The following is a 24,937-nucleotide window of genomic DNA, read 5'->3' on the forward strand; positions in this document are numbered from 1 at the left end:
GTGGATTATTTATCTCTGCATTTGAGCATAAGACTTATTTTCACTGCTGTGTCAGGGCAGCTAAGTGGCAGATGAAAGGCTTTGATCACCAGTGCTGGATTTGTCAGCCTCTTTCCAGAGAAGATAGAGGATAAAATACCTCAGGAGGCAGCACATTGTTCCAGATTAATCACATTTAGCCCTCAGTGAGAGCTCAGATATTGCCTCTGTACTGCCTTGTTACAGGAGACATGAAGGTATGGAGGACCCTCTGTTTCTTCTCTACTGACTCTCCTTCCATGACACAACGTTTGTTCTCTAGGCTGTTCTCATTACTAGTCACTGTCATCTTCCCCTTGCATCCCACTCCTTAATAGCTCAGCCTATGCCCCCCTGCCTTCCTCATTTTACTCTACCCATGCATCTTTTCAAAGCTTCACAAGATTTTCTTGGAGTAAAAGTCCTCACAGCACCCCTTCTCCATTCACTTTGTCCCACATGCATCATTTTATTTTCCCTGCACACCTTCTACACCCTACTTTTTGTCCTGTCCTTATTCTTTCCTGCATTTGTGTGCCTGGCTTGGATGTTGTTACCTCTTGGAGAGCAGTGATTTTGTGCTACCAGCTATGCTACTTCTGCAGAATAGCAGTAGAAAGAATAGCAAAGATCAGAATTCTATGCAAATTCAATCCCTTTGAGACTAGAGAGTTGATGGTAGTCCACATGTAAAATGTCCCTTGAAACACAGAATAAATGAAAAGTGAAGCTATTTATTTAACTTCTCTGCTTACAGCTTTGGACTAGACATCACCATAAGCAGTCTGCATCTCAGCTACACCAGACTAAGTTTGCAGCATCTGCTCTGGAATAAAATTTCCAGTTATTGCAAAAGGAGGAGTGGAAATTCTCTCTGTAGTTATGTGTGAAATGTGTAAACCAGAAGTGAAGCACAAATACAACAATATCTGAATTTTTTTTGTTGTGGCTGAAGGTGTGTTACTGAACCTATTTTGTTTTTTAAGTACTGTTATATTTCATGGTTTTTGCCTTGGCTTTGTTGTATAATTTTGAGAAATCACCTGGTGCCTCCTTTGCCCCAAGATAGATTCAGCTGTCCTTATCATCCTTAACAGATGTTGATCAGACCTGTCTTTAAACTGTTCCAGCATGTTAATTCCACTGTCTCCCTAGGCAAATTATTTTAGCATTCATAATATCTGTAATACAATGGTGGTTCTTTACACTACAACGTGCCATGAAGCCTTGTGTTTACCTTATGATTCACTGTAATCCCTGCATCCTTTTTAGCAAACCTCTTAGCTCCCCAGATGTTCCTCATCCTGAATGTCTTTGTCTGGGCAATTCTGGTTTAAATGCAGTACCTTCCAGTTTTCAGTATTACACAGCATCTGATTCCCAAACATTTGGCCAGAATAACCTGCTTTTTCAGTTGTTTCCCTAGAAGTGGTGGTGGATTGACATGTTTATTTCTTTAGGATGGAGCCTTAAAGGACAACAACCTTTGTCTCTCTAATGGGTAATGTCAGTACCTTCCAGCCCTGTGTGTCTCAGTAACAGAAGCAGGCACCTTTCTCATTTAATCTTTCACCAGAGATCAAGCATATATTTATTGATCTAATATCTATGTGTGAACCAATAGGTATATATTCATATAAATTTCACTAGCTTTGACAAGAATGAATTTGTAATTGCCCAGTCCCATTACCTCTTCACTGATGGAGGTGGGTTTTTTCAGCTCCTTCTGAAAAGCATACCCCACTGTGGATATTTGCAGGAAAGGGACAGTCTGTAAGAGTGGAGGGTCCAGAGATCACCCTGTATTTACATGTGACCTTGCACAAAGATGGAAGATAACTCAACCTGGCTCATCACAGAGGTCACGTGCAAAATGCTAAATAGTTTGTTCAATGCAAATTATATTACATGGATTGATTAGGCATGTACTTGCTATGTAGAAAATTTTGCCATCCTCTCAAGTGGAGTTACCAGTATTATGAAGTTGTTTTATTCATAATGCCTTCTTTAGTCACTATTTATTGATTTTTTTTTTTTTTTTGTAGTAGAGCCTTTCATAAATTTAGTAATTGATTACTTGATCTTGAACCCTGAAGGCCTTATTTATTGCTTGAAAATTAGGAAGTCAACTCAGGTTATAAGACAACTGTTATCCAACCTTCCTTTCAAAATAATTGACCTGAAAAAATGAAGTGGTTTATTTTATTCTCAATTTTATGCAATAATAATAATACCTCATGTTTTGTATATGCTTTAAAATTTTCCTGAAGTGTTTGTAAACTAAACACAGTTGCATTCTTCCTGTGCCTGATGACTTTGAAATCAAATGACAAACTATATTGCACAGATTTACATTATGCAATAGCTTTGTGATACAAAATTATTTGTGTGGCTTCTCTTCCCTTGTCAGACATTCTGTTGTTCTGTGGAACTGCATTTTAGAATTCTGACTTATTTTTTATTATTAAAAAACAATATCCTGAACATATCTTATGATGGGGAAAACTCTATTGTTTTTAATGCAGTTTTATGTAATTATTTATATACATAAATACATATAAATTTATTATATGTGTGGTTTTGTATTTTTAATATATTGTCTGCCCATTTCTTAGCTCACAGACTATTTTATGATCTGGTTTTCATTAATATGAAAGAATACCCTATTCACAAACTCCTGCTGAAATTAGTTTCAGATTTCCCCACCAACGCCCCCGTTCCTTTCCTCTGGAAAATACTGTTCTCCATCAAAAGTTTAAAACCATGCAGGAAGGCAGATTTCTGCTGTGCTCATTTGATTTGTCTGTAAAAGTCATTTTAGAAGTGTAAGGACATGTCATGTAAGATAGCTTCTGTCCTTCGTCATCACGACATCTCTTTCTGCAGGCACATTTTGAGGTAGTGGTTTATGCTCTGAAGAGGACAGGCTTTATAGTTTTGTCTTGGTGTTGTGCTGTTGCTTTGTAGGCAGACAGATTGTTACATATGATTTGCGTCTGTGCATTGAATGCTAAAATGTCCATTTTACAGATAGTTTAACGGAGGTGTTCAAATGTTAAGTAATGGAAGTATTAGGCTTTGATATACTGACAAAGATAATTTCCTTGATTGGGTATGAAACAGTGGAATTGACTGGATTTGACAAATGACAAATGATGTTTCTTCAGTGACACTGAAGAATGACACAGCAACCAGGTGTCCCTGGTGTTTGCCATACAGGATGTTCTGCTGCTTTTGGTTTCCCCATTTTCTTGACAGTTTGCTGTTGACCACTCCTGGATTTTTATTTGCCAAGACAAATTGTCTCAAAATTGCAGGAAAATAAACTAAGCCTGCAAATGCTGAATTGTAGCAATGTTCATTCTCCAAACTTGATGAAAATTTCAGGACATTCATTATATGTGTTTTCTGCACTCTCAAGTGTAGAAAGCAGCACTTCACTTAACCAAAGGAACCTAAATTAGCATTTGAAGGAGTTGCAGCAAAAATTACGGATATTCTGTTTAAGAGATGCTAGGTCAGAAGAAGGAAAAGAAATGTATATTCATGATGCTGTTGCTTTAATTAATATACAAAAGGCAACATTTTTATGCAGTCAGCAGAGATTTTTCTGGAGGAGCAGAAAGCTTTCTGTGAATGGTTCCCTTTTCTCATTAATGTGTGACAGAGCCTAAGTCTCCTTTGCATGGCTAGATGAGGGCCTTATCTTAAACAGTCAGCAAGGCAGTGCTAGTAATTTGAAAACATTTGTGTATACCAGGAAATTGACATATAGAAGCATTATATTATAGCTGCAGAGGGAATTTATGGAGACCATAAATATATTGGTTTAATTAGGGGCACAGTGCTAACTGCTGACACATTCTCCTCAAAGTCTGCTTTCAGAGCACAATTACTAAATGCTTTTTTTTTTTTTTCAAAACACAGGAAGCTTAAGGATGAAAATTAAGTTAGATAATTCAGTTGAGGTTGTTGTGTGTTTGAAGCATTATCACTGTCCATGAAATGTACAGGGCTGCTTGTGGGTGTGTATCCAGAATCACAGCCAGAACTGAGAAAAAGTAAATCATGAATTGCTGCACTGATTAAAAATTATAACAGTAAGAGATGTTATCTCAGTTTGGCAAGCAGTCTTTTAATAAAGCAGGGCAAATTGAAAAAAATGAGTTTTCAGGACTTCAGAATGTTATTTAAAAACCAGTTGTACTCTTTTGTTTTCTCCCATTTATTTTTCAAAATGGTTATTTACCGTAAAACTCAAGAATCTGAGAGTAGCCATGCAATTACATAAGGCAGGGTGAACTATTTAACCTACTCAACATGACTTTTATCTGTTTCTTGGGGCTTTTGCCAACTTCGCTTTCATAAAGACAAGTTGCAGAATAGCTCCTTTCTGTCTATGTTGTCTCTTTCTGCTTTCTCAGACCACTAGAGATAACTACTCCTGCCTTTAGTCACCATGTCTAATTAAAATCTGGTCTAATGAAAATATGCAGGTAGAAACACCAAGAATGCATCCCTCTAAGAATTATGGAGAGAGGTTTGTGTGGTACTGAGTGGGACACAATCACAGAGAGTTTTGTGGTTACTTTCTCAGTAATCATCTCACCAGTGGCTTTCAAGGCTGGTTTTGGTAAGGAGGGGGTTGCTGCAACCCCCTCTCCTCTGCTGCAAATGCAGGACACCAAGGGAAGGAGATGTAAGCTGTGACTCCAGTTACTTACACCTCCATATGTCTTTTCTGAATGTGTTGGCAGCTCTGACAAAGCTGTGAAATACAGTAGGTAAGAATTCCTGTTTTCAGGCAAATATATTGAGACACAAAGGATTCAAGTAACTTCCTGAAATAATACAGAAAGCTGGTACCAGAACTAGAAGAGGGACTGAATATTTTTATTATCTAGATGTCCTTCTTGATGTTTTGGGAGTGCCATTCACAGAAAGTGAGAGGTAAAACACTGTCGTTTTAGTGCTGCGTTTATGGTGGGTTTGGGTTTTTCACCTGGGCTCATACCTCAAGAGGACCCTTTTTTATCTTTTAACAAAGTATTCTCATTCTTTTCTTTGGGCACCGTAGGAGGCATGTTACAAATGATTTTTGGCAATTCAAGGTAGAACAGGCACAAGTAAGAGCTGTGTTTTACTTTCTGCGATGTCATAGTCTGGGTCATTCAGGCTCCTGAATCCTGGAGGGCCTTGTTCAGATTGTTTGCAGCCAGAGCATATAAAAACAGCAGAGAGGACTCTTTCTTTATGGGTTTGCTGGATGAACTCTGAGTCAGTCAGCACTGCTCTGAGCTAGTTTATGGCAAGAAGTAGGAAAGCCTTGCTGTCCATTGGAAGACCACAGCAGTCTGAATAATGTGGAGTTTAATTTGGATGCATCAGCACTGCACTTGCTGCTGCTTTTGTCTCCAGCTGTTTCCTCTCAAGGAATGCCATCTCCTGTCTGTTTGGGCTTTGTGCCTTGTTCTCTTCTGGCCATCACACCATACTTAGGCCAGTTTTTACTGCCTAGGAGCTGATCTGCTCCTCAGCAGTACCAATGACAGGATTCAAAGCAGTATGACAGATGTGAGCCCAGTGGCTGTCCTGGTGGCAGGTATAGTCTTAAGACTGAGTAGGTTTGGGATTAGTTTTTCCCTTCCTGGGAATAGCAGTGCAATGTGTGTTTCACGGCCACCACATAAATCCCGTCTCTTACATGTGTAGCTGTGGAAAAAATCCCTTGGGAGCAAGTTCTACAGAGACAAGGACAGTGTATAGTAAAACAGCTTTAAAAGGCAAATATTTACCTTGAGGCAATGCAAAGTGCAAAATATGCAGAAGAAAACTTCATGGGAATTTTTTTTCTCTCTGAAGACTTTTACTTTCCCTTTTCATAGTGGAGGACATCAAAATTTATCACTTTGTAGTGTACCTGGAATTGGAGAGATGGGAGAAACAGTTGGAAAGATAAATGGGCTCAAATTAGCTTTGCATGCCAGCCCCTAAAACTGCAGTGGTCTTTCTGTAACTCATCCCATTTTACATGGAGTGCTAGCCAAAAGTTTCATTATTTTTAATTTTGTTGAAAATAACAATTAAAGTCATATTTAGAGCTACCAAGAAACTGATTTTCAAGATAGTAAAGCAAATAATTCATTCATTTTTTCATTCTGATCATCTCGTACATTTCTTTTTTGCAGTAAACTTCAAAATGTCTTTTTGTCCTCTACTAGTGAGACTTGAAGTGATAGAAAGGAATGGTGTAAAAGACAAGTGTTTGCCAGTGCTAGAGAAGCCAAGGACGTGCAAAGAAAACAGATTAATTTAGTGGCAAACAGGCAGAGACCATGAAGAACACTTTTTACAGTAGATGTCTTGCACAGCCAGCAAAGGGACTGAGATCTGCTGAAATAATCTCACATTTTAATACCTAAACAGCAGCAGCAGCATTTTGAATCCTTGTAGGCGTTTCAAGGCCTTGTCAAGGGAGGGCAGATGCAGAGGAGTTGTGAGAATCCATTCAGTGGGAAGCATTGTGCTGTAAAAAGTTGGTGCTTAATTAGATCTGAAGGATAGCAAAGGTGTGAGGAAACAGAAGTGTTAATATGAAAGGCTAATAATTGAGTTTGTGTAATTAACAGTGTCTGACTCAAGCTGAGAGCTGGGAGGCAAATTGGTTACTGTTTAAAAAGTTTAAAGATAAAGATCATGGTAAATCAATTCTATCACCTTATTTACATTTTGGCCTTTTTTAAAGTCATAGTGAGCTATATGTGATATCATATATATGATATGAAAACAGGCTCTGTTATAGTTTATTTTATCCATTTTCACCATGGATTATTTTCAAGAAGCTAGAATTGAGTACTTCTGAGGGACAGGGAAACACTAGAAAGAAGCATTGCTTCAAATCAGAAATTAATCAGATTTTGACCTTACAATTTCATGAAGACTTGGAGTTTGTTTTCAGAAGTACAGAGTACCAGTAGATTTTTGATATCTAAGGAATTCTGTTGAATCCACTTTTGCAGTTATAGGAGCCCATGTGGAATTTCAATGCGTAAGGGGTATACCTGGGTGTTAAGATTTCCGTTAATTTATAAGGAATGTTGAGTTATGAAACAGGCTTCAGGTAATCTCTCTATCATTGCTGCAGCCCCTACTCTTTGTAAGCACTGACCAGTTTCCACCCTCTTGTCTTCTTTCCTTTTGTGATGTGAGGCACTGATAAAGAGCGGCCTCTGGATATGCTGGGACAGCAAGTGATTTACTCTTTTTCCAAATTCAGAAAGATATGTCCTCTAAAGGCTTGGATAGTTGTTATCCAAGTTGAAAGCTTATGCACTATGAAATAAAAGCTGCAGTTTCTACAGGAGTGGCAATCCTGTGCAATGAAAAATTAAGGTATCTGTATTATCTACCAACTTGTCTTACTGCTAGTACTGTCCTGTGTGATCAGGACCTAATGCAGTAAAGCATGCAAAAACATGCAGAGGTTTAAACATATCAGTACTGTTGCCAGGTGTGTGCTTAAATACTTTGTTGTCCTAACCCCTCAATTTCTCTGAAATATTATATTAAATATATATATATATATGTAAGAATTATCAGAGTAAGTGAAATGAAGTGCAGATGAGACAGGGAATAAAAATTGATGCTGATGGACTTCAGTGTGTCTCTTTCTGCTTTGAAAGTCAATGGAGCTGCATAAACCCATCGTTTCTTCATAGAAGTGAACAGCATGCTGAGCACGTTGCAGTATATTTAATCTAATTCCTATTCGATTAGAGAGACCTGTTGGTGTATGTGAAAGTCTAGTGTAGCATATGGGATACTGTTCTGTAGTTTCAGCTACATTTACTAATGTACTATTCTTATTTCACTTGTTTTTAGCAAAACCTTGTGTAATTGACAACTCAATTCTGTAACCATTGGCATGCATTTATTCACAGACTGCACATAACCTTGAATAAGAGACGGTATTGTTGAGGAGAAGTTTGTGTTAGAACTGGATCTGAAACAATAAAAACTTACAAAGGAATTTATGCACTAATAGACCCTCAAGATGTTGTAATGAAACCTTGTTAGGGCTATAACCTGGAAGAAAACCCCCTAAGGTATGAAGAGGAAAGGGAAAAAAAAAATAAAAGAAGCTTTTGGTCAAGACATTTTCTTGCTGTCCTGATTTCCTGATTAGAGCAGATCTGTTTCCAAGAAGTCTGGGCTGCTTTCCCTGCTGAAGACAGTTGAGCAGAGGAATTTGTATCGTGTATACTCTGATAACTGTATAGCACCTGCCCAAACAAGCAGGTCTTGGCTGCAAAAGCCCAGGCATTTAGAAACTCTTGCAGGTGTTTGTACAGCTTAAGTTTTACTTCTCTCAGGTTTTCCATACCATGGTAAATTAATTTAGTTGGAATGCCTACCAGCAAACTGAGTCATACTGCTTACACAAAGACCTTGGCAAAGACAGGGTGTTTGGTGATTTGTTCGTGGAGCTTTGCATCCGTAATTTACATTTGCTGGAGGGAAGAGGAGACAGGACCGAGCACGCTCCCTTCCCGCAGCAAAGCCTTGGCTTGTTGCAGGCAGGCAGCTCGCAGTGCGCTTGCTCCCTGGGATTGCAGCAGTGACAAAGCAGAACTGAAAGTGCTTAGCAGCAAATTATTAACTGAAGTGGTTTGTCTTCAGCAGCTTTTTCCCAGTCTAAAGCTCTAACTGCCATTTGGTTTAGATTGAAATCGCAAATTGTTGCTCACAGTGGTACTGCAATGTTGGGAGGCACCAAGGTTTCTGGACTTGTGGGTGTAATTTGCTAGTTGTTTGTGAGTTTTATTTTTCTTTTGTACCTTTGGTGCTGCCTTTGTCTTTGTGGGTTTTGTGCAGCTGGTTATGGTTTTGCTGATCATGTTTTATTACAGGTATTTTGTCCATCTCCAGGAGGAATTCAGGCTTGACACTGCTTATCCTGAGGATTACAGTGTACAGTCTGCTTTGGTCTTTCTCTTACTACAAATTCCCCAGCTGTCAACATTTTTTTTGGTCACTTCTAGTCTTGTGCTTTGTTATGTCATTGCCCATATTATTTAATTTTTCCTTCTGGTTTTTAATGGATTGGTTTTTTGTCTGTTTCTGTTCAATGCACACAGAAGATTATTGCAAAGACTTAGTTACATGAAGTAGGAGTCATGATGAAGCCCCAGGTTTCTATAGCATGACAGTAGCAGATGGCCTTTATATTGACCTTAAATTAACTGGGCTTAATGTGGAGCTTGCTTGCTCTTGCTGCCCTTCAATGTGTTGTGGTTTAACCCCAGCTGGCAACTAAACCCAGCACAGCCACTCACTCACTCCCCTGTCCTGGTTAGATGGGGGAGCCAATCAGAGGAGTAAAAGTGAAAAGATTCATGGGTTGAGATAAAGACAGTTAATTAGGTAAAGCATAAGCTGTGCACAAAAACAAGGCCAAACAAGGAATTCTTTCACTCCTTCCCATGGGCAGGTGTTCAGCCAGGAAAGCAGGGCTCCATCATCTGTAACAGTGACTTGGGAAGACAAATGCCATCACTCCTAGTGTCCCCACCCTCTTCCTCCTCCTTCCCCCAGCTGTGTATGTTGAGCATGATGCCATATGTCCCATTCCAATTTCTCGTGCGTCCCAGTCTGTTTGCTGGTGAGAGGCAGAAAAGGCCTTAACTCTGTGTAAGCACAGCTCATCCATGGCATAAATGTTCCTGAATTATCAACATTGTCTCCAGCACAAATCTAAAACAGAGCCCTATACTAGCCACTGTGAGGAAAATTAACTCTATCCCAGCCAAAACCAGCACATTCTCCACTCTTCATTCATTACCATTTACATCATTCTCAGGTACCACACTATCCAACACATGCTCATTATATCCCTTGATACAAAACATAGATATTATTTCCCCTAGCCTATGGACTATGCCTGTAAAATATCCATAAATGTCCACTGAGTTTTTTGAGGACAGGAGCGGTGGTATGGTGTGTGGAATTTTTGAGCACTAAAGCCAGTTCAAATTGGTTTGCTGCTACCCTTGAAACTGCTTTTTGTAAAACTTGTCCTCCAGTGTTGTGTGGTCCTGCTGTAGCCATTCCTCTGACACGCAACCCAAATCATGGGGTACAGTGATTTAAACCTATATCCATTAAAATCTCTGCCCCTTGTCCCTTTGAGCCAGACCATAACATTGAGCATTCTCTTGCTCTCAGCCTGCCTGGGGTTTATCCACAGACTGCAGTCCCATATGGCTGTGCCTGCTCCAAGCAGAGCCTTTATCTCTGAGCCGTGGTCACTTTGGCGGTATCGCTGCTGTGGCATGGGCCTGTCCACAGGCCACCTGCTCCACTGTGGCCTTACCCACAGCCACAGCCCCTTCAGAGATAAACCTGCTCTGTCATGGCTTTACCCATGGCTGCAGTCCTTCCAGGGGAGCACCTGCTCTCATGTGGGATTATCCACGGCCAAACGCTTTCAGGTGCTCCAGCATGGATTTATCCACAGGCACTGATGTGTCAGTATCCACCTGCTGCAGCACAGCCTTATCCCTGGGCTCCATCCCTTCAGAGGTTCCTGCTGCTGCACTGACACAGCCACAGCCACTTCCAGATTGTCCTGACTGACACAGATCCAGCTGCTCCCACGTGAAGCCATCCAGGGGTCCCTTGGAGTGCAGTTCCCAGCACAGCCCCAGCCAGCCCAGGCCAGCAGGACAGACACACAGCGAGTCCCTGGGCGCTGCCAGCCCGGCACATCCCTGCTGCTGTTATCACAGTGCTCCCAGGCACAGCACAGCCAGCTGATAAAGCAGCACAACAGCAGGGAGAGCAAAAACCAGCCACTAATGAGCACTGGACTCCCATGTACAGTCAGGCAAGCAAGGCTCCTGACAAGCACCTGCCAATTAATAGCTAATCAGCAATTACAGCTATACATTCAATCTAGCACATTCTAGTCAAACCTGTTGTTATCTTGAACCCTGCAAGACCCATGCTGGGCACCAAGAAGGATAGTTGTGGCTTAACCCAAGCTGGAAATTAGGCCCCACACAGCCACTTATTCACTCCTCTACAGTGGGATCGTGAAGAAAATGGGAAGCAGTACAGGTAAGGCATTACTCCCTTAATGGCCTGGCTTTGCCTGCTTCATCAGGACGTTGCTGTAACTTTTGGCCAACTCTTGTGCTGCTAGATTGCCTGCATAAGTTCACTGTTTAGTGCTAATAGCAAAGGGGCAGGGTTTTGAATGGACCTCTGAACAAAAGCAGTTGTTCATTGCTGAGGCCTCTGTTTTGCTTCATGTGTGTTTGAAAGACAAGTTATAAAAATCCAAAGCATGCTGGCCTTTTTAATGCCATAATTTGATTACCTGTGATTGCAGCACTCCTTTAACATGTTTAAGTAAAACATGGCCATTAGTGGAAAAAGAAGGTGCGTGAGGGAGTGCAAAGCTATACAGGCTTTTCTGGAACAAAGTGCAAGTGCTGCTTGTACACACTGTGTCACTGAAAAACTATGGGTGGCTCTTGGAGTGCAAGGCTGCCCTACACTTGTGCTTCATTTGTTTCTGCAGGGCTGGTTCTGTGCATCCCTCTTGAAGTCAAGTGTGTCCCAAAGTGTGGTGGAGAAAAAGACTGAAGTTTCAAGTGGAACTTGGGAAGAAGTCTGTTGTAGTTGCTGCTTCAGGAGCAATTTCAGGAATAAGCAAGGAAAAAACATTACGCGAGAGAATAATTTGTAAGGTTTTGCTGCAGTACTCTTAATTCTCCAGTGAATAGTTGTAGATAGTGATTGCAGATGATTTGCTTGGAACAGTGGTGGCAGTTTTCTTTGCAGATTCCTCTGGCCCGAGTTGTCTGTACTGACTGAAGGATGGATGTTTGCTGAGGTTGAAATGCTTTCTCTGTAACAGCATTTGTCATTTTTTCTCTGCAGACATTCTTGGTACTAAGTTTGTTCATCATTCAGCAATTGGCCTTTTGTTGGGAAAGGTGGGAAAGGATCCTCACTCAGTCAGCGATGGGATAATCCCGTGTTGCATAACAACCCAACAAGGCAAAGAAAAATTGTTCATCGCCACCCTCTGCTAGCCTGAAAGTGGGGCAATGCCCCTGGGCTAGAGGGAGCAGCAGTCAGGCCCAGGGACTGCATGAGCAGATCTTACTAGGAGGCTGCTGTGGCCCCAGGGGGAGGGTTCTGGCTTCCACTGTCCTCTTCTGGGGAAAATCTCTGCTCCTCCTGCTTTGAACAAAGAAAGGAGCATTTTACAACTGCTTGATGGAGCCTCAGAATTCAGATTTGTTACCCTTTAGTTTTAAGAATCCCTGAAACTTGTGTTAAGCACTTTTCTTCTGTTTGACCTGTGTGCCAGAGGAAATCCCACCTTCTACCCCAATTGTTGGTCATGTGGCAGGATCCCACTTGTGCATTTTCAGCAGAACAGCTGAGCTTTTCAAAAACTGGCTGGAGCTCTGCAGCTGGGCTGGAGCCTGGCCCAGCAGCAGGAGCTGTTAATAGCTGATTAAAGCCTTTAATTTAACCCCTTTCCAGCTGTTGTGCTGACTAGTGTTGGAGCTGTCAGATGTCACTGTGGCGCCATAACCCTTCAAAGCAAAGCAAGCAGCAGTAATCCCATAGAGCAAGGCTCCTATTTGCTGCACCTCCAGTCAGGGCTGTTCCTGTTAACTCCTACATCTATGGCACATGATTTTCTATCCCAGTCTTACTTTAAATGTAAACAGAAAACAGAGAATATTCCCATCAATAGTTGCGTAGATAAAGATTTTTATCGTGAATGTGTAGAAGGCAATAATTACTTCTTAATTTTCTCAAATAGGGATGTTGAAAATCTTCTGTGTAAATAACCAAATTGTGCCAGATAGTCTAATGGTATTCAATAATAATTTTTCCCTCGGAGGGAGCAATCTTCCATGATGACTTAGAGCATCAGAATTTATTTGAAATTTAGTTTTGTAATAATGATCATGTGATGAAGATTTAATGACCAGTGATAAAGATTTAAGTAAGGTTCTGGCCCAAAGCATCCATCCCAAAGCACAGGCTTCAATTTCAAAGGTAAAGAGAGAACAGCTAATTTAAAAGTTCTTTTATCAGAGGTAGTTTTTATAGCAGGAAGAATGAGTAAGTACAGACTAGCAATTTGTGGTCTAGTCCTTTTTTTTGCATTAATATGATTAATTTGTTTTCAGTTCTTTTGTTCAAGAAATTAATTTCTCCTCTCACTTTGTAGGAGACTTTGAAGTTAGCATCCAGCTATCAACCTTTGTCTCCCTCCTCTCACCCACTCACATTCCTGGAGTGTATTTATGCAGGTTGAGAGCAAGAAGTGCAGTGCTCAGCTCTAGGGAATTAGTCTTAATTTTCAGGTGTTCAGTTTCACATATCAACCTACTAAACAGAACCAATTTGATTTCAAGTTGTACATTTATTCTGCTTTTCAAAATGGTTATAAAGCTAAGATTTTTAAAATGTATATCTAATATAAAACTTTTCCCAGTATGATCAGTTTTTTTCTTGCTTCAAGTGCCTTCTTAAAAAGGATCCTGAAATAAACTGTTTCTTCAAAACGAGTTTATTGTCATAAAGAAATGTCATCAAAGTTAGTTCCCAATATGCTCACACAGGTTTGTGTGATAGAAATTTTTTTTCAAAACCTTTTCTCATTTGTATTCCTGATGTTTTCATTGTCAAAGTGGCTGAAATGAGGGTCAGGCCCCACCAGCCCTGCATGTTTTTAAGTCCTGAAATATGCAGAATATGTCATGTTCTTACAGCTTTTCAACTGTGGTCCTCTCATGAAATAATGAACATAGAAATCACTAAGGGGGAACTTAACTAAAAAAAATTAAAGTGATGATGCAAATCAGCAGAAGGAGCTTACCAGTCTCAACTTTAAGAATGGATGGCTTGAGAGCTTGGGCTGCAAGGCTTACTGCCAACAAAGATCTGAGTTCAGGATGTCTGCTTTTTTGAGCTAGCAGCTGTTGACGTTTTTAACCTCTGAAAGAGGAAAATAGAGGTACAGTGTTACTGTCAGCTGGAAAGCAGGGAAGCAGGAATCTATTTTGCCCAAATGTTTATAATTTTGATGCAATTATTTTTGCACAAAAAGATGCAACAGTAGGGTGTTTAAATTTCTTCATGGAAAGATGAGAAAACCAGTAAATGTGCATATGGGCACAGCCTCGTGATAAGGCTGCTTGTCAGGGATGATGTGGCTCAGGTCCTGACTCAGCACAACTCTCTGTTACATGGTTCTGTTGCATCTTTTTCCTGGTGGGGTTGGTTTGGGATTTTTTTTCTGTGATCTTAGGGGATTTTTGTGTTGTTTGTGGTTTTGGGTTTGTTTTGTTTTGTTTTTTACTGGATTCTTTCACTTCTCTAAAAAGTTCAAAGTTAAATCCACTTCCTGAACAATAACACAAAAAATTTCAGAAATTCTGTGCTGGGTGTGGGACAGTTTTAAATCGGTTTTCTTGAATTACATAAGGGCTTTAGTCATGCTCTGAAAGGATCAATTTCATGTTTAAAAATTTAAAAAACCACAGAGCAGGTATATGCACATCTATACAAATGGACTTTTAAAAAGTGGAAACGTAGATGTAGGTGCAGGTTTTTCTAGAGGATTATGAAGGAAGAGGAGGTCAGGAGTTCTGAAGAGCACGACTTGATAGCAGCCACAGGCACCCAAAGAGCAGCAGTTGTGGAAAAAAGGTGTAGTGCCAGATTTCTTCCACTGCCCACAGTGCTGTTGAGTTCTGAATTTTGGGTTTGCCTTCTAAGCTAGAGAACCTATCAGAAAGAGTCAAATCTTTTTCGTGTGTACTGGGGTTTGGGATCAAGTCTCAGCAATGTGAGGCCTCAATTTAAAAAAAAAAGGGAGAGAACTGTCTAATTCTACTGCAGGTTGCAGTGACTGTATGATGAAAGTTCCTGACACAAAATGCCTTCCAGTTTATCAGTTTGTCATAAATTAGGGAAGAAAAAAAAGTGTGGGGAAGTGGGAAGTGTAAAACTAAAATATCCTTTCTTTTTCTACATAACCTTTATGATTTTTTAAAAATCTACCTACTTTTTAACAAAGTAAAGCAAATCACTGTTTTCCCAGAATTGAATTAATGCAAAATGTTGGCATTTTTTCCCCCTGAAATGGGGGGCTTCATTGCTGATACATCTGTGGTAAAAAACCATTTGTAGGTCTCTTAATGATCAGTGCTTTCTCTTTATTTACCTCCTCCTCAATTTTACCAGGGTTTTTAAGTAACTCAAAGTTGACTTAGTTTCTGATTTTCTTGGTAAATTATTGTTTGATAAAACATAAAGTAAAAGCAACATATGGTTTTTAAATGTTAGCTATCATAGTGATGATGTGAATGGGGTTATACTTGCAAAAAGTCATCAGTATTAGGGTAACAGCCCGTATTACAAGAATCCCTGAGCCTTGAGCATATTGATTAATTCAGCACAAAAGCTTCCATTCATTTGCAGTGTAGATCATCTGAAATTCCATGTGTTTGAGATATGGATATTGGCATGTAGGTACACAAGTATAGTATCAATAGAAATGACAGTGAACCTGTGTTAGCCTCTGTTTCCATGGTGTGTCTGAAAGGATTTATAGCATGGCTGTAGAAGTTTTCCTGGAAGCATTGGTCTAAGTCTGAGCTTTCCTTTTTCTTTCCACTTTTCAAAAAGAAAATACATTTTTTGTTGTTCAGGGAAACAATGAAGAGAAATTGAGAAAACTGCAAATAATCTTAATAGAAATATAGTACAGCTTTGTGTACATGAAAATGAAGAATTAGTAGGATCTGAAAAGTGTTATTTAGAGAAATGGACAACATCATTGGCCCTAAGGAATAGGTGGCTTGAACTTGAAGAGCACAGAAATCAGGACCACTGGTATTCAGAAAGAGGTTTGCCATATTCAGCCATGGCTTTCATGGCAAGGAGCTCCTCATGCTTGTTTTCTCACCTTATCAGTGAGTGCTTCACTTTCAGAACCACTCCAAATTCCTAGCCCCACAGTTACAGAAAGCAGGCTGCAGGGTGGTGGTGATAGGGACGTGTGGCTCAGGGAGGTGCTGCTTTCCTCATTAGTTGCGGGTATTGGTTCGGGAGGTGGTTGAGGCCAAGGTGCAGCACACTGCCATTAGCTGTCCTTGCCAGAGAACCGGCACCTGGGCAAGGAATCTGACCAGACTGTTCCTACCCCAAAGTACCCTGTAGCAAACTGTTATTTGCTTGTTTATTCATTTATTTTCTCTCTTCCTTTTGTTGTGCTTTTCCCACAGGACAAAATGCTCTCAGTGGGGGAAGTGGTGGCTCTTCCCCAGGCCCAGTGTCAGCTCTTGAACAAGAAGGGCTCTATTTGGGCAGTATCCAGTTGGGCTTTACCTCATGCCTCCCTTGTCTGTGTCACATCCTGAGTCCTCTGGCTTCACATTTAACCATTCTTAATGTGGTCTGCTTAGGGTTTTTTCATTCCACTGAAACATTACAGCTCTTCCTGATGCCAAAACCACTCTATCTTAAAGTCCTCCCTGGAAACCCATGTCTTTCACTGTTTTCCAACATTATTTCACAGAAGTTCTTTTTAGCCTCACGTGTATAATAAAAATCAGTGCTGACTAATGTAAGGACTTTTAGGCAGAGCTGGCAGGTCTTACTCATCTTTTTATACCAGCAAGAGCTCTAGTACAGAGGCAGTTCCTGCCAGCACTTGAGTATTGTACCGTTTGAGTAAAAAGCGTAAAATGCATCAATCAAAGGCCTGCTGTGTCTCAATCACATATTGGCTTTTATATTAATATGGTTTTAGCACAAAGATAGCTGCCATAATTCTGGCCTTGCTCCATCGTGTTTGGAAAATTGATCAGAAGGTATTTGATTTCTCTGCTGCAGAATGCTGTGTTCCCATATTGACTTTCCTTTCTCTGAAGCCCATTTCTATTGAGGTTTTTTTTTTTTGTGTTTATGCCATAATTTTTCTGGACTCTGCTTCTGTTAGTTACAAGTGAATTTATGTCTTAGCACTGCCTCACTTTTTATTGTTACATGGCTTTACAAAAGCTGCAGTTTCTCTATAATTGCTAATGAATTATGTTTTTCAAAATCATTGTGAGATGTTTTTTGGCCCTGTGGCTCCCAGCCTTAGTGTTAAATGCAGAGTATTTGAGATGGGTGAAAAAAAAATCCTTCTGCTTTCATTGTTGGCAAATGGGAGAGAGAGGGTCCAATGTTTGCCCTGAGATGTGTTAGGTTTGATAGATTCTGGTGTTTACATCAAGCTGAGAGGCAGGATATTTCTTCCCTTTCCAATACTAAAAGCAGACATGTGAGTACTCTATCAGTGTTCTCTCTGAAGCTGCATTTCATCAGTAGTTAAGCTAAGTGTTTACCTTATGTCTGCACTTTTCTATGAGGCATTGAGACACTTGGACTTTTGTTTCATGCTTAGAAGTATTTATTGTGTGAAATTTCTGTTCTTTTTTTTTTTTCTTTTAGCCACCCCTTCTGTTTAACTCATTTCCTTGATCCAGAGTTTTGCTGCTGCTGCTGCTGCAGGATGTTATCATTTAGCATGTGTCAACTCAGGCTCTAATGTGCAAGAGCAATGGTGCAGAAAAATCTTCTTTCTTTGCTGAAACAGCTAAGGGGATGGTCCAGAGGTTGTGGTTTGAAACTCAAAATGAGACTTTAACTAATCTGTACCAGTGGAAACTGACTGGATTGTTAGTTCCCTCAAACACTTGCTGAGGTGGTTGACACAGGAACAGATCTTAATTTTTTTTTTATTCTGACTTGTGGCTCATATCTAGTGACTTGTAGGCAATTTCCATTACATAGCTGCACACCTGTGCTGTCTCTTTACAGGGGCTTCCCTGCTTCTTCCCCAGCACCTCTGCAGAGGCTGAAATACAGTGTGGTGGAGGACTCCAGGCAGAATTACTGCTTTCAAAGTAAATCAAACTCATACAAGCCTTCAGTGCTCTGCTGTCTTTCAGATGCATCTTCATTTAATCATTTTAGAAGCTAGACTAGAACATGCAATGCATGGTCAGAGCAAAGAGAGAAAACGTTTGGGGATGGATTGGCAGAATTCTCTAACAGAAGTTTTCTGCTCTATATACCTTATTTACACCCGCTGAAATGGTTTCATAAAATTATTTATACATCTATAAGCTTTTTAGTCATCTCCTTTTTACTGATTATGTCACTGTATTTTCCCAGCACTCATCTGAGTCTCACTTTGCACACTTTCTGTCTGCACAGTGAGATTAATTCTGTCTTGGGATCTGCAGAGGAGTGCTTAAATTTATGATTCAAATGGATACTGCTCCTGTGGCAGAAATTGTGAACAGGTTCATGAATTTTTAATTAGAAGGGATTAATTCAATGAATACAATTTCCTAAACTAAGTTGTGTGGAGCATAGATGGGGCTTAATGTTTAAGTAATTAAAATATGCACATTCCCCCTAGATGTGCCATATCCTGGATAACTAAATTTCCTTTTAGGTGCTCTTGTCTGCTGTGTTTGTGTATTTCAGGAGCAGAACAGCAATGCCTTCAGATAGGCTGTGATACACCTTTTACATGTTACGTTACATACAGAACAAGTGAACTGAAGTTGTCATGGAAGAAAAAGTCCCTCATGAATTCAAAACCTGCCATTCCAGTCAGGAAATGGTTTTTCAGCTTCTTTCCCATGTATTTTGTGCTTTGTACTTCCTTCACAGTTGCTTTTTCAGACTTAGCTCATAAATGGTTGCAAAACTGTTTATAAGATTTTTATGAAGAAAGTAGTATATAAAACCAAAATCACAATATTTAGAAACCTGCAGCAATTTGAAAAGAAAATGTATGCAAATGATCACATAAATTCATTCACAAAGTAGGCAGAAAAAGCTACCTGCAAAGGAAGCTTCTTTCTTGGTCCCTCAGGCAAACAACTAAAGGTTTGAAGCGTAAGCTACAAATCCTGCTTGTTAAGCTTACCACTACGTTTTCTTCCAAGAAAAGAGATTTGTAAAAAGCATTTCTCCAATTTGAACTTCTGCACCAGAGCTCCCAAGGTTACCAGTGTGGCTCTGCAGTTGCTCTCTGTGGCACCCACAGTGTGGAAGGGCTGGTAATCCCAGGCAATTCCTGGGCAGTGCGACGCCTGAAATTCATCCCTTCTACCAGCTGCTGGATCAGAGCTTCTGCCAGGACCTCAGGACCTTGTCCTGCACCCATCCTCTGGATGATGGTGGCTTTGGATAAAGGAGGCAAAAGGAAAGATATAGGACTCCTATTAGGACTAAGAAATGGGAGAACAGAAGGTGAGAGAACAAAATTCCTCTGCAACCTGAGAATGTTTTAGGTCAGGTGTAGGTGACTTGATAGAAGAATCCCTACTTTAAATTCAGTGGGCTTATTCTACAGGATATTAGCATTACTGATTTTTAAAACTTCCTCCTGGGTTTATTATCAGTATTTGAGATTCTGTGCTGTGCTGACCTTGGACCTGCAGGGGAGCTGGACAAGCTGGTGCTAAGCCACTGCGCACTTTCCATCTAATGTGTTCCCCAGGGATTGGATACAATTTATGGGCATCTCAGTTTCTCCACAATCCTCAGATCTTAGTTGCTGGTTTTAATAGTGTATTGGACAAGTTCAATATGCACCAACAGTTTCTGAGTACAGGATAGGTGTCCTGCCTAGGGCCCCTTAAATCCAGAAGCCTTGCTAGAAATCAGTCACATTTGGGAAACACTGGATTTAATAGTGTAGCTTAAGGAATGTGCACTTGATCAGATACTTTCTCAGATCATTGGGTTTCTTCAGCACTGTGTAGCATGTAGGTGATGTGAATTTTATGGTACATCTCAGACAAGCTTTATGGGCACATGTAGAGGGCAGTTATCTGGGGCTGGAAGGCTGCTTGCACAGAAGGTACCTATTGCTCTGATGCCTGCTTTGTCTAGACAAGAGCTCTGGAAATGCAGGCTGGGGATGTCTCTTGCTGTAGCCCCTGTTTCTATAAGCCCAGGCTATCCTTGGTTTCATTTTTAAGTTTTGGCTCAGAAGGATGAAAGATGTACTTCAATGAAACTAACCTTTAAAAATATTTTCTGAAAAGATCATATCGTGTGCTGGAGAACATGCCAACAGTACAACATTTGTTCAACCTTCTAAAATTAGCCTTTGGTAAAAAAGGGCCCTGATTCTGATGGATTAAAGTCAGCACAACCTGTGGATTTTAAAGTGAGGTTTAATATGAGGTTTAATGGATTTTAACCAAAATAAATAGAATTGCTCAAAGCTGATGAAAGTTCTGTGATCTCTGATACAGAGATCTAAGCCAGAAGTTTAGTTGAGAGTACTATTTCCCCAAGTATTTTCCTTTTGTTTCTTGTGTAAATAGCAATAGAAAAAAATACCATTCTGCTGGAAAGGCAGGTAGGAATATTAATCATAATGGTGTAGGACTATCAGGTGTTTTGCATTCCAGCATTGCGAAGTTGTGCTTTGGAGGAGGGAGAGGAAAGTTGTCCTTGCTTCTGCCCTCTACAGTCATCTTGTTCCTATAAAACACGTCCTGTTCTAACAGGATGAGCTTGATAGCAAATGAAAAAAAAAAAAAAAAAGAAAGTAAATACAGTCAGGTTTTTAAGGATTTAGTTACATGGGATGCAGCTGACTGTTCAGCTGAGCAGGAACTTTTCATGTAATTGTAGTCTCAGGCTTCATGAGCATCTGCTCAAGCAGTTACACAAATTTACACAAAACTATCATATTTTAAAAATAAAAAAACAAACCACTTGAAGCAAAGTAGCTTTTAAAGACAGCAGATAAATCATCAGGAACTTGGGATCTAAAGGCCTTGTTGGGGACATGGTGGGTTCTCCTGACTTGGCATACTGAAACTGTAACATAAAACTGATAAAATGTTCCTTTTCTCCTCAGTGCAGCATTTTATGGACAGATGAGGTGCTCATGAATGGCAAGTGTTTGGATAGTGGAGCTCTTCTTTCTCTCCCTCCTTGCAAAGAACTAGGTAGGGCTTGGAGAGTGTCTGAGGAAGATTCTCAGCCATGTGCCTGCAGCCTTTTCCAGGTACAAAATTTAGTCAGGTTCCTTTTGACAGAACTGAGGGAGAAAGAGAGGGATGCCTGGTGCCAAGTAGCTATTTTCATTTCTCTTATCTGTGAACATCTCTGGAATTCCCCTGGCCTTAGTCCAGCTTCTGCTTGACTAGAGGAGTCCTGTTGGATCTGTCAGTAAGTGAACATGATCGCCTTTTCATGTCCACTTTCACTCAAGGACTTCATTTCCCTTTTTGTGCTACACAATCAGCAAAAACAGATGTGCAGACGGTGCATGGTCAGGCAAAATCCCCCAGCAGGGCAGTGACCTGGTGTCAGCCTTGCACACGAGCAAGGACGTGGCCATGGGCCATCCTGTGCCCTCCCTGGCTCCTGTGGCCAGCAGCGCAAGCTGACTCTGTTGTGTGATGGCAGAGCCGGCTCCTTTCTGCTCCAGATCTGCAGACTTCCTGAGTGGGTTAGTCCAACACCACCTCATGGCTGTCAGCAGTAAGTTCCTGTTTAGCATTAAAAAGCTGCATTTCCAGAAAATTGTGTCTGATTTTCTTTTTTTTTTTTTAATTAAATCCCAAGAATGTTTTGTCACCCTTTGTGTAAACAACGGGAATAGGAAGTACAATTTCACAGAGATAAGCGTTTTACATGTAGGCTGGGGAATGCATGAACAAGAAGTCCTTCAGCACTGAGAAACAAATCCATGTCCTTTTCTTAATTTTTTTGAAGCGTGTGCACCACTGCTTAGCCAGCTGTGATGAGTAAGTTATGGAATTCACTTTGCAATAACTTCACAAAGGCTAAGGCTGGCTGAGAATAAAGTAGGAATAAGTAGTTTACCCCATGATTTCACATGAAGATCAACACAACAAAGTGTAGTTCTCAGTACTGATGTCTGTATTATCTTCCTCCATTCTAACTGGAGTTTTCCCACTAATTTCAGCTAGACATGTTAATAGTGTGTGCCTTTTAAGCAGCTGGCTTGCAGTCTTCAATTAGATACCACCAGTGGGACTCCCTCATCTAACTTGAGGTAGCTGAAACCAGTCAGGCAAGTTGTTCTGTAGGAGTTTCTGTGTCTCCCCATCAACTGCAAAGGGAGCCTGGATAATTGAGTTCTCTGGAGTTCTCATTGGAGTAGATGGTTGAATCCTAGGTGTTTGTAGAAAAGTGGTTTGAACTCCATACTGTTGACATGTTTCTATGTGAGAAGCTGGTCTTGATGAAAGGTATCTGCATCCTCTCAGTATTTTTTCCTCAGAGAATTTTCTCCTAATGCCAAATTTTTCCTGAAGGTAATTTCTTGGAAATTGCACTTGAACTTATCTAACAAATTGTGGTGATGATCTAGTGAAAATAAAATGCCCCTCTTTCTATTTTGTTTTGAATGACTTCTGTCGGGCAGCTTTACTTTCTGTATTCTGCAGTGATAAGTATGAAATTAGCTGTTTTAGTGGATTATTTCAGAACTTATCCTGAAAGCAGTTCTTTTTAAAGTAGTTAATATTTCCTGTATGAACTGTTTTGAAATAGTTCTTGATTCTGCTACTGTCTTTTTCCTTTTTCTCCCCTTCATATTTCTTCTTTCTGGTGTTTGGATATTTCCTTAAGTTGATATTTGTTGTATTTTAGGAGAAACCTGATACCAGCCCCACATCTCTACAGCTGCGATCCCAGATTGAGGTAAGCACTTTGATTTTGATCATTAACTTTTGTTTGTTTGTTCTTTGATTTGATATTCTGCAAAAATTGGGTAAAAGCTTCTCTAGTGCCTACTCTCAGTGCTGCATGTCTTCTCTTGCAGGAATCACTTGGTCTCAGCAGCACTGCATCAACACCTGACACTGAAAGAAAGTAAGTGAAGGCACAGGAAGTGAGAAAGGAGGGAGGGGGAATTTGGTATGTTTTCTTTCTCCTTGGAGTAATTTAATTTTAGATTGTACTTACTAGAGTTCAGATCCACACACCGCAAATGAAACCTGTTTTGGAAACTGCTCCTTCTCTTCCTCACTTTTGGCCTTCTATTATTTTGGGTTTTTATGTCAAGCGAGGGTTACTGTTTCTCTTTTCTGTGAGCGCTTGGGGTGTGCATATACTAAGATGACTGCTAGTCATTGCTGAGGAACATCAGTGATTTCACATTCTCTGCAAATTACACCTGCTTTAAAAATTACTCTCTTTGACTAGACTTAAATGCAGCCAAAAAAAGATAGGTGAGGGGAAGGGACAGTTACAGACTTCCATCGTGTTCCTTTTCCTGTGAACTCCTGAGTTTGTAACTGTGCTTTTGAAGAAGGTGCCAAGGGCATAGAAGTACTTAAAACCAAGTTAAAAGGAGCTTTAATTTTAGCGTCCTGAATGAAAACCTCTCTGTGAGCACTGAGAGGGTTTCTGTTTACTGTCACCTCCTGCTGCAATGTGTGTGCTTGTTTTCTGTGCCTCCTTCCTTTGATCCCAAGATCTTGGATCCCTGCTGCTGAGGGTAACGTGCAGTGGTGCATGAAGACAACTGACACTCTGTGTCCAATTGCCTGCACTTCCATGGGGTAGTGCCAGCTGGACGAGTTCAGAGGGACTACATGGAGTCCATTTGTGATGGGATGTGCTTTTGTATGGTTTTACAGTCCCACATTTGAATATTCTCAAGTGATTCATCACTGGCAGTAATAGGAAGGTTTCTTGCTTTTGCTACTTCAGTATAAGGACTGTCAGTCCCAGAGCAATCTTTGGTGGATGTGATGTATGGGACTTTGCTGGGCACTGACCATATAGAAGTCAGTTGTATGGTAGTGAACAACTGCTTAGGGGCTTCCTTTGGGCTTGTCTGGAAGCTGATTCATGCTAAAGGTTTAGAACATGATATCTTGCCTTTTAGAGGTGCCTTCTCTTGCTTCATCACGCAGAGAGAAAAGCAGAGATGGTTTGCTTGAGGTAGATGCTCATTTTCAAAGCAACCTAAGACAGATAAGGTGAATTACCTCGGGTATCATCACTGTCCCCATATTGCATGCTGGTAAAAGAGAAGGCCTAGAAGTCTTAGGAAAGACTTCTCATATATGGAAAAGAATCTTTGAAGGATATGTGGCTGTCCAACATTATAATGAAACCAGAAGTGCCAAATCTGGGAAGCAGACCTGCAAGGTTAGCCTATAATCATACAACTTCTCTCTCAGCCTCAAAGCACTTCACCCATGGGTAAATATCATAATCCCACCTCAGGTAATAAAGAGATGAAGCTCTTGCAGGAGAACAGCACACAACTCAGAAAAACCTCCACTTAGCAGTTTTAGCCAGCTTCCTAAGTTGTGTCTCTATGCAGGTGTTCTACCACAAATAACTGGGTGAGAAGACAGTATCAGCAAAAAATCTCCTGAGTGACTCCTCTGAGACTGCCCATTTATCTCACTGAAAGGAAATTATATTATCTTAGTTCAGATGAAAGGGACATGTGATTTTCATGGACCTTTTAAGAATGAAAATGTGCCACTTGAGGATTTGTAGAAGGGTGTATGTGATTAATCTGATCATACATATGAAACTGGTGCAGGACAGGTTGTGCCAGATACTTGCACAATAAGAAGAAAGGCCATGTGACACAGGATAATTGGACAAGGTGTTGAAAGTAATAAATTGTCTCTACTCAATACTGTACAAATTATTGAAACCTGAAATTATACAAGTCTGTGCCTATTTGTGACAGCCTGACAGATCAGTGTTGGCTTCACCCCTCTAGCCTGGAAGACTTGAATTCTCACAGAAATTGCCCCTTCCAGGCAGGAAAGCTTCATAAAATTGATCTGCA

General features: G+C 40.4%; 1 protein-coding gene across 4 annotated transcripts in view; it reads left to right on the forward strand.

The window, feature by feature from the left end:
• LOC134415750 (SAM and SH3 domain-containing protein 1-like) overlaps window positions 1-24,937 on the forward strand; it is a 525,301-nt gene that overhangs the window by 445,137 nt on the left and 55,227 nt on the right. For all 4 annotated transcript variants that reach the window (XM_063151546.1, XM_063151547.1, XM_063151549.1 and 1 more), the window contains exons 3-4: window positions 22,768-22,818; window positions 22,940-22,989. In XM_063151546.1, coding sequence (XP_063007616.1) covers window positions 22,768-22,818; window positions 22,940-22,989 — 101 coding nt within the window. The remainder of the gene's footprint in view (window positions 1-22,767; window positions 22,819-22,939; window positions 22,990-24,937) is intronic.

Source organism: Melospiza melodia, chromosome 3 (assembly GCF_035770615.1).
Source record: "Melospiza melodia melodia isolate bMelMel2 chromosome 3, bMelMel2.pri, whole genome shotgun sequence".
In the NCBI taxonomy this organism is placed as follows: Eukaryota; Metazoa; Chordata; class Aves; order Passeriformes; family Passerellidae; genus Melospiza; species Melospiza melodia.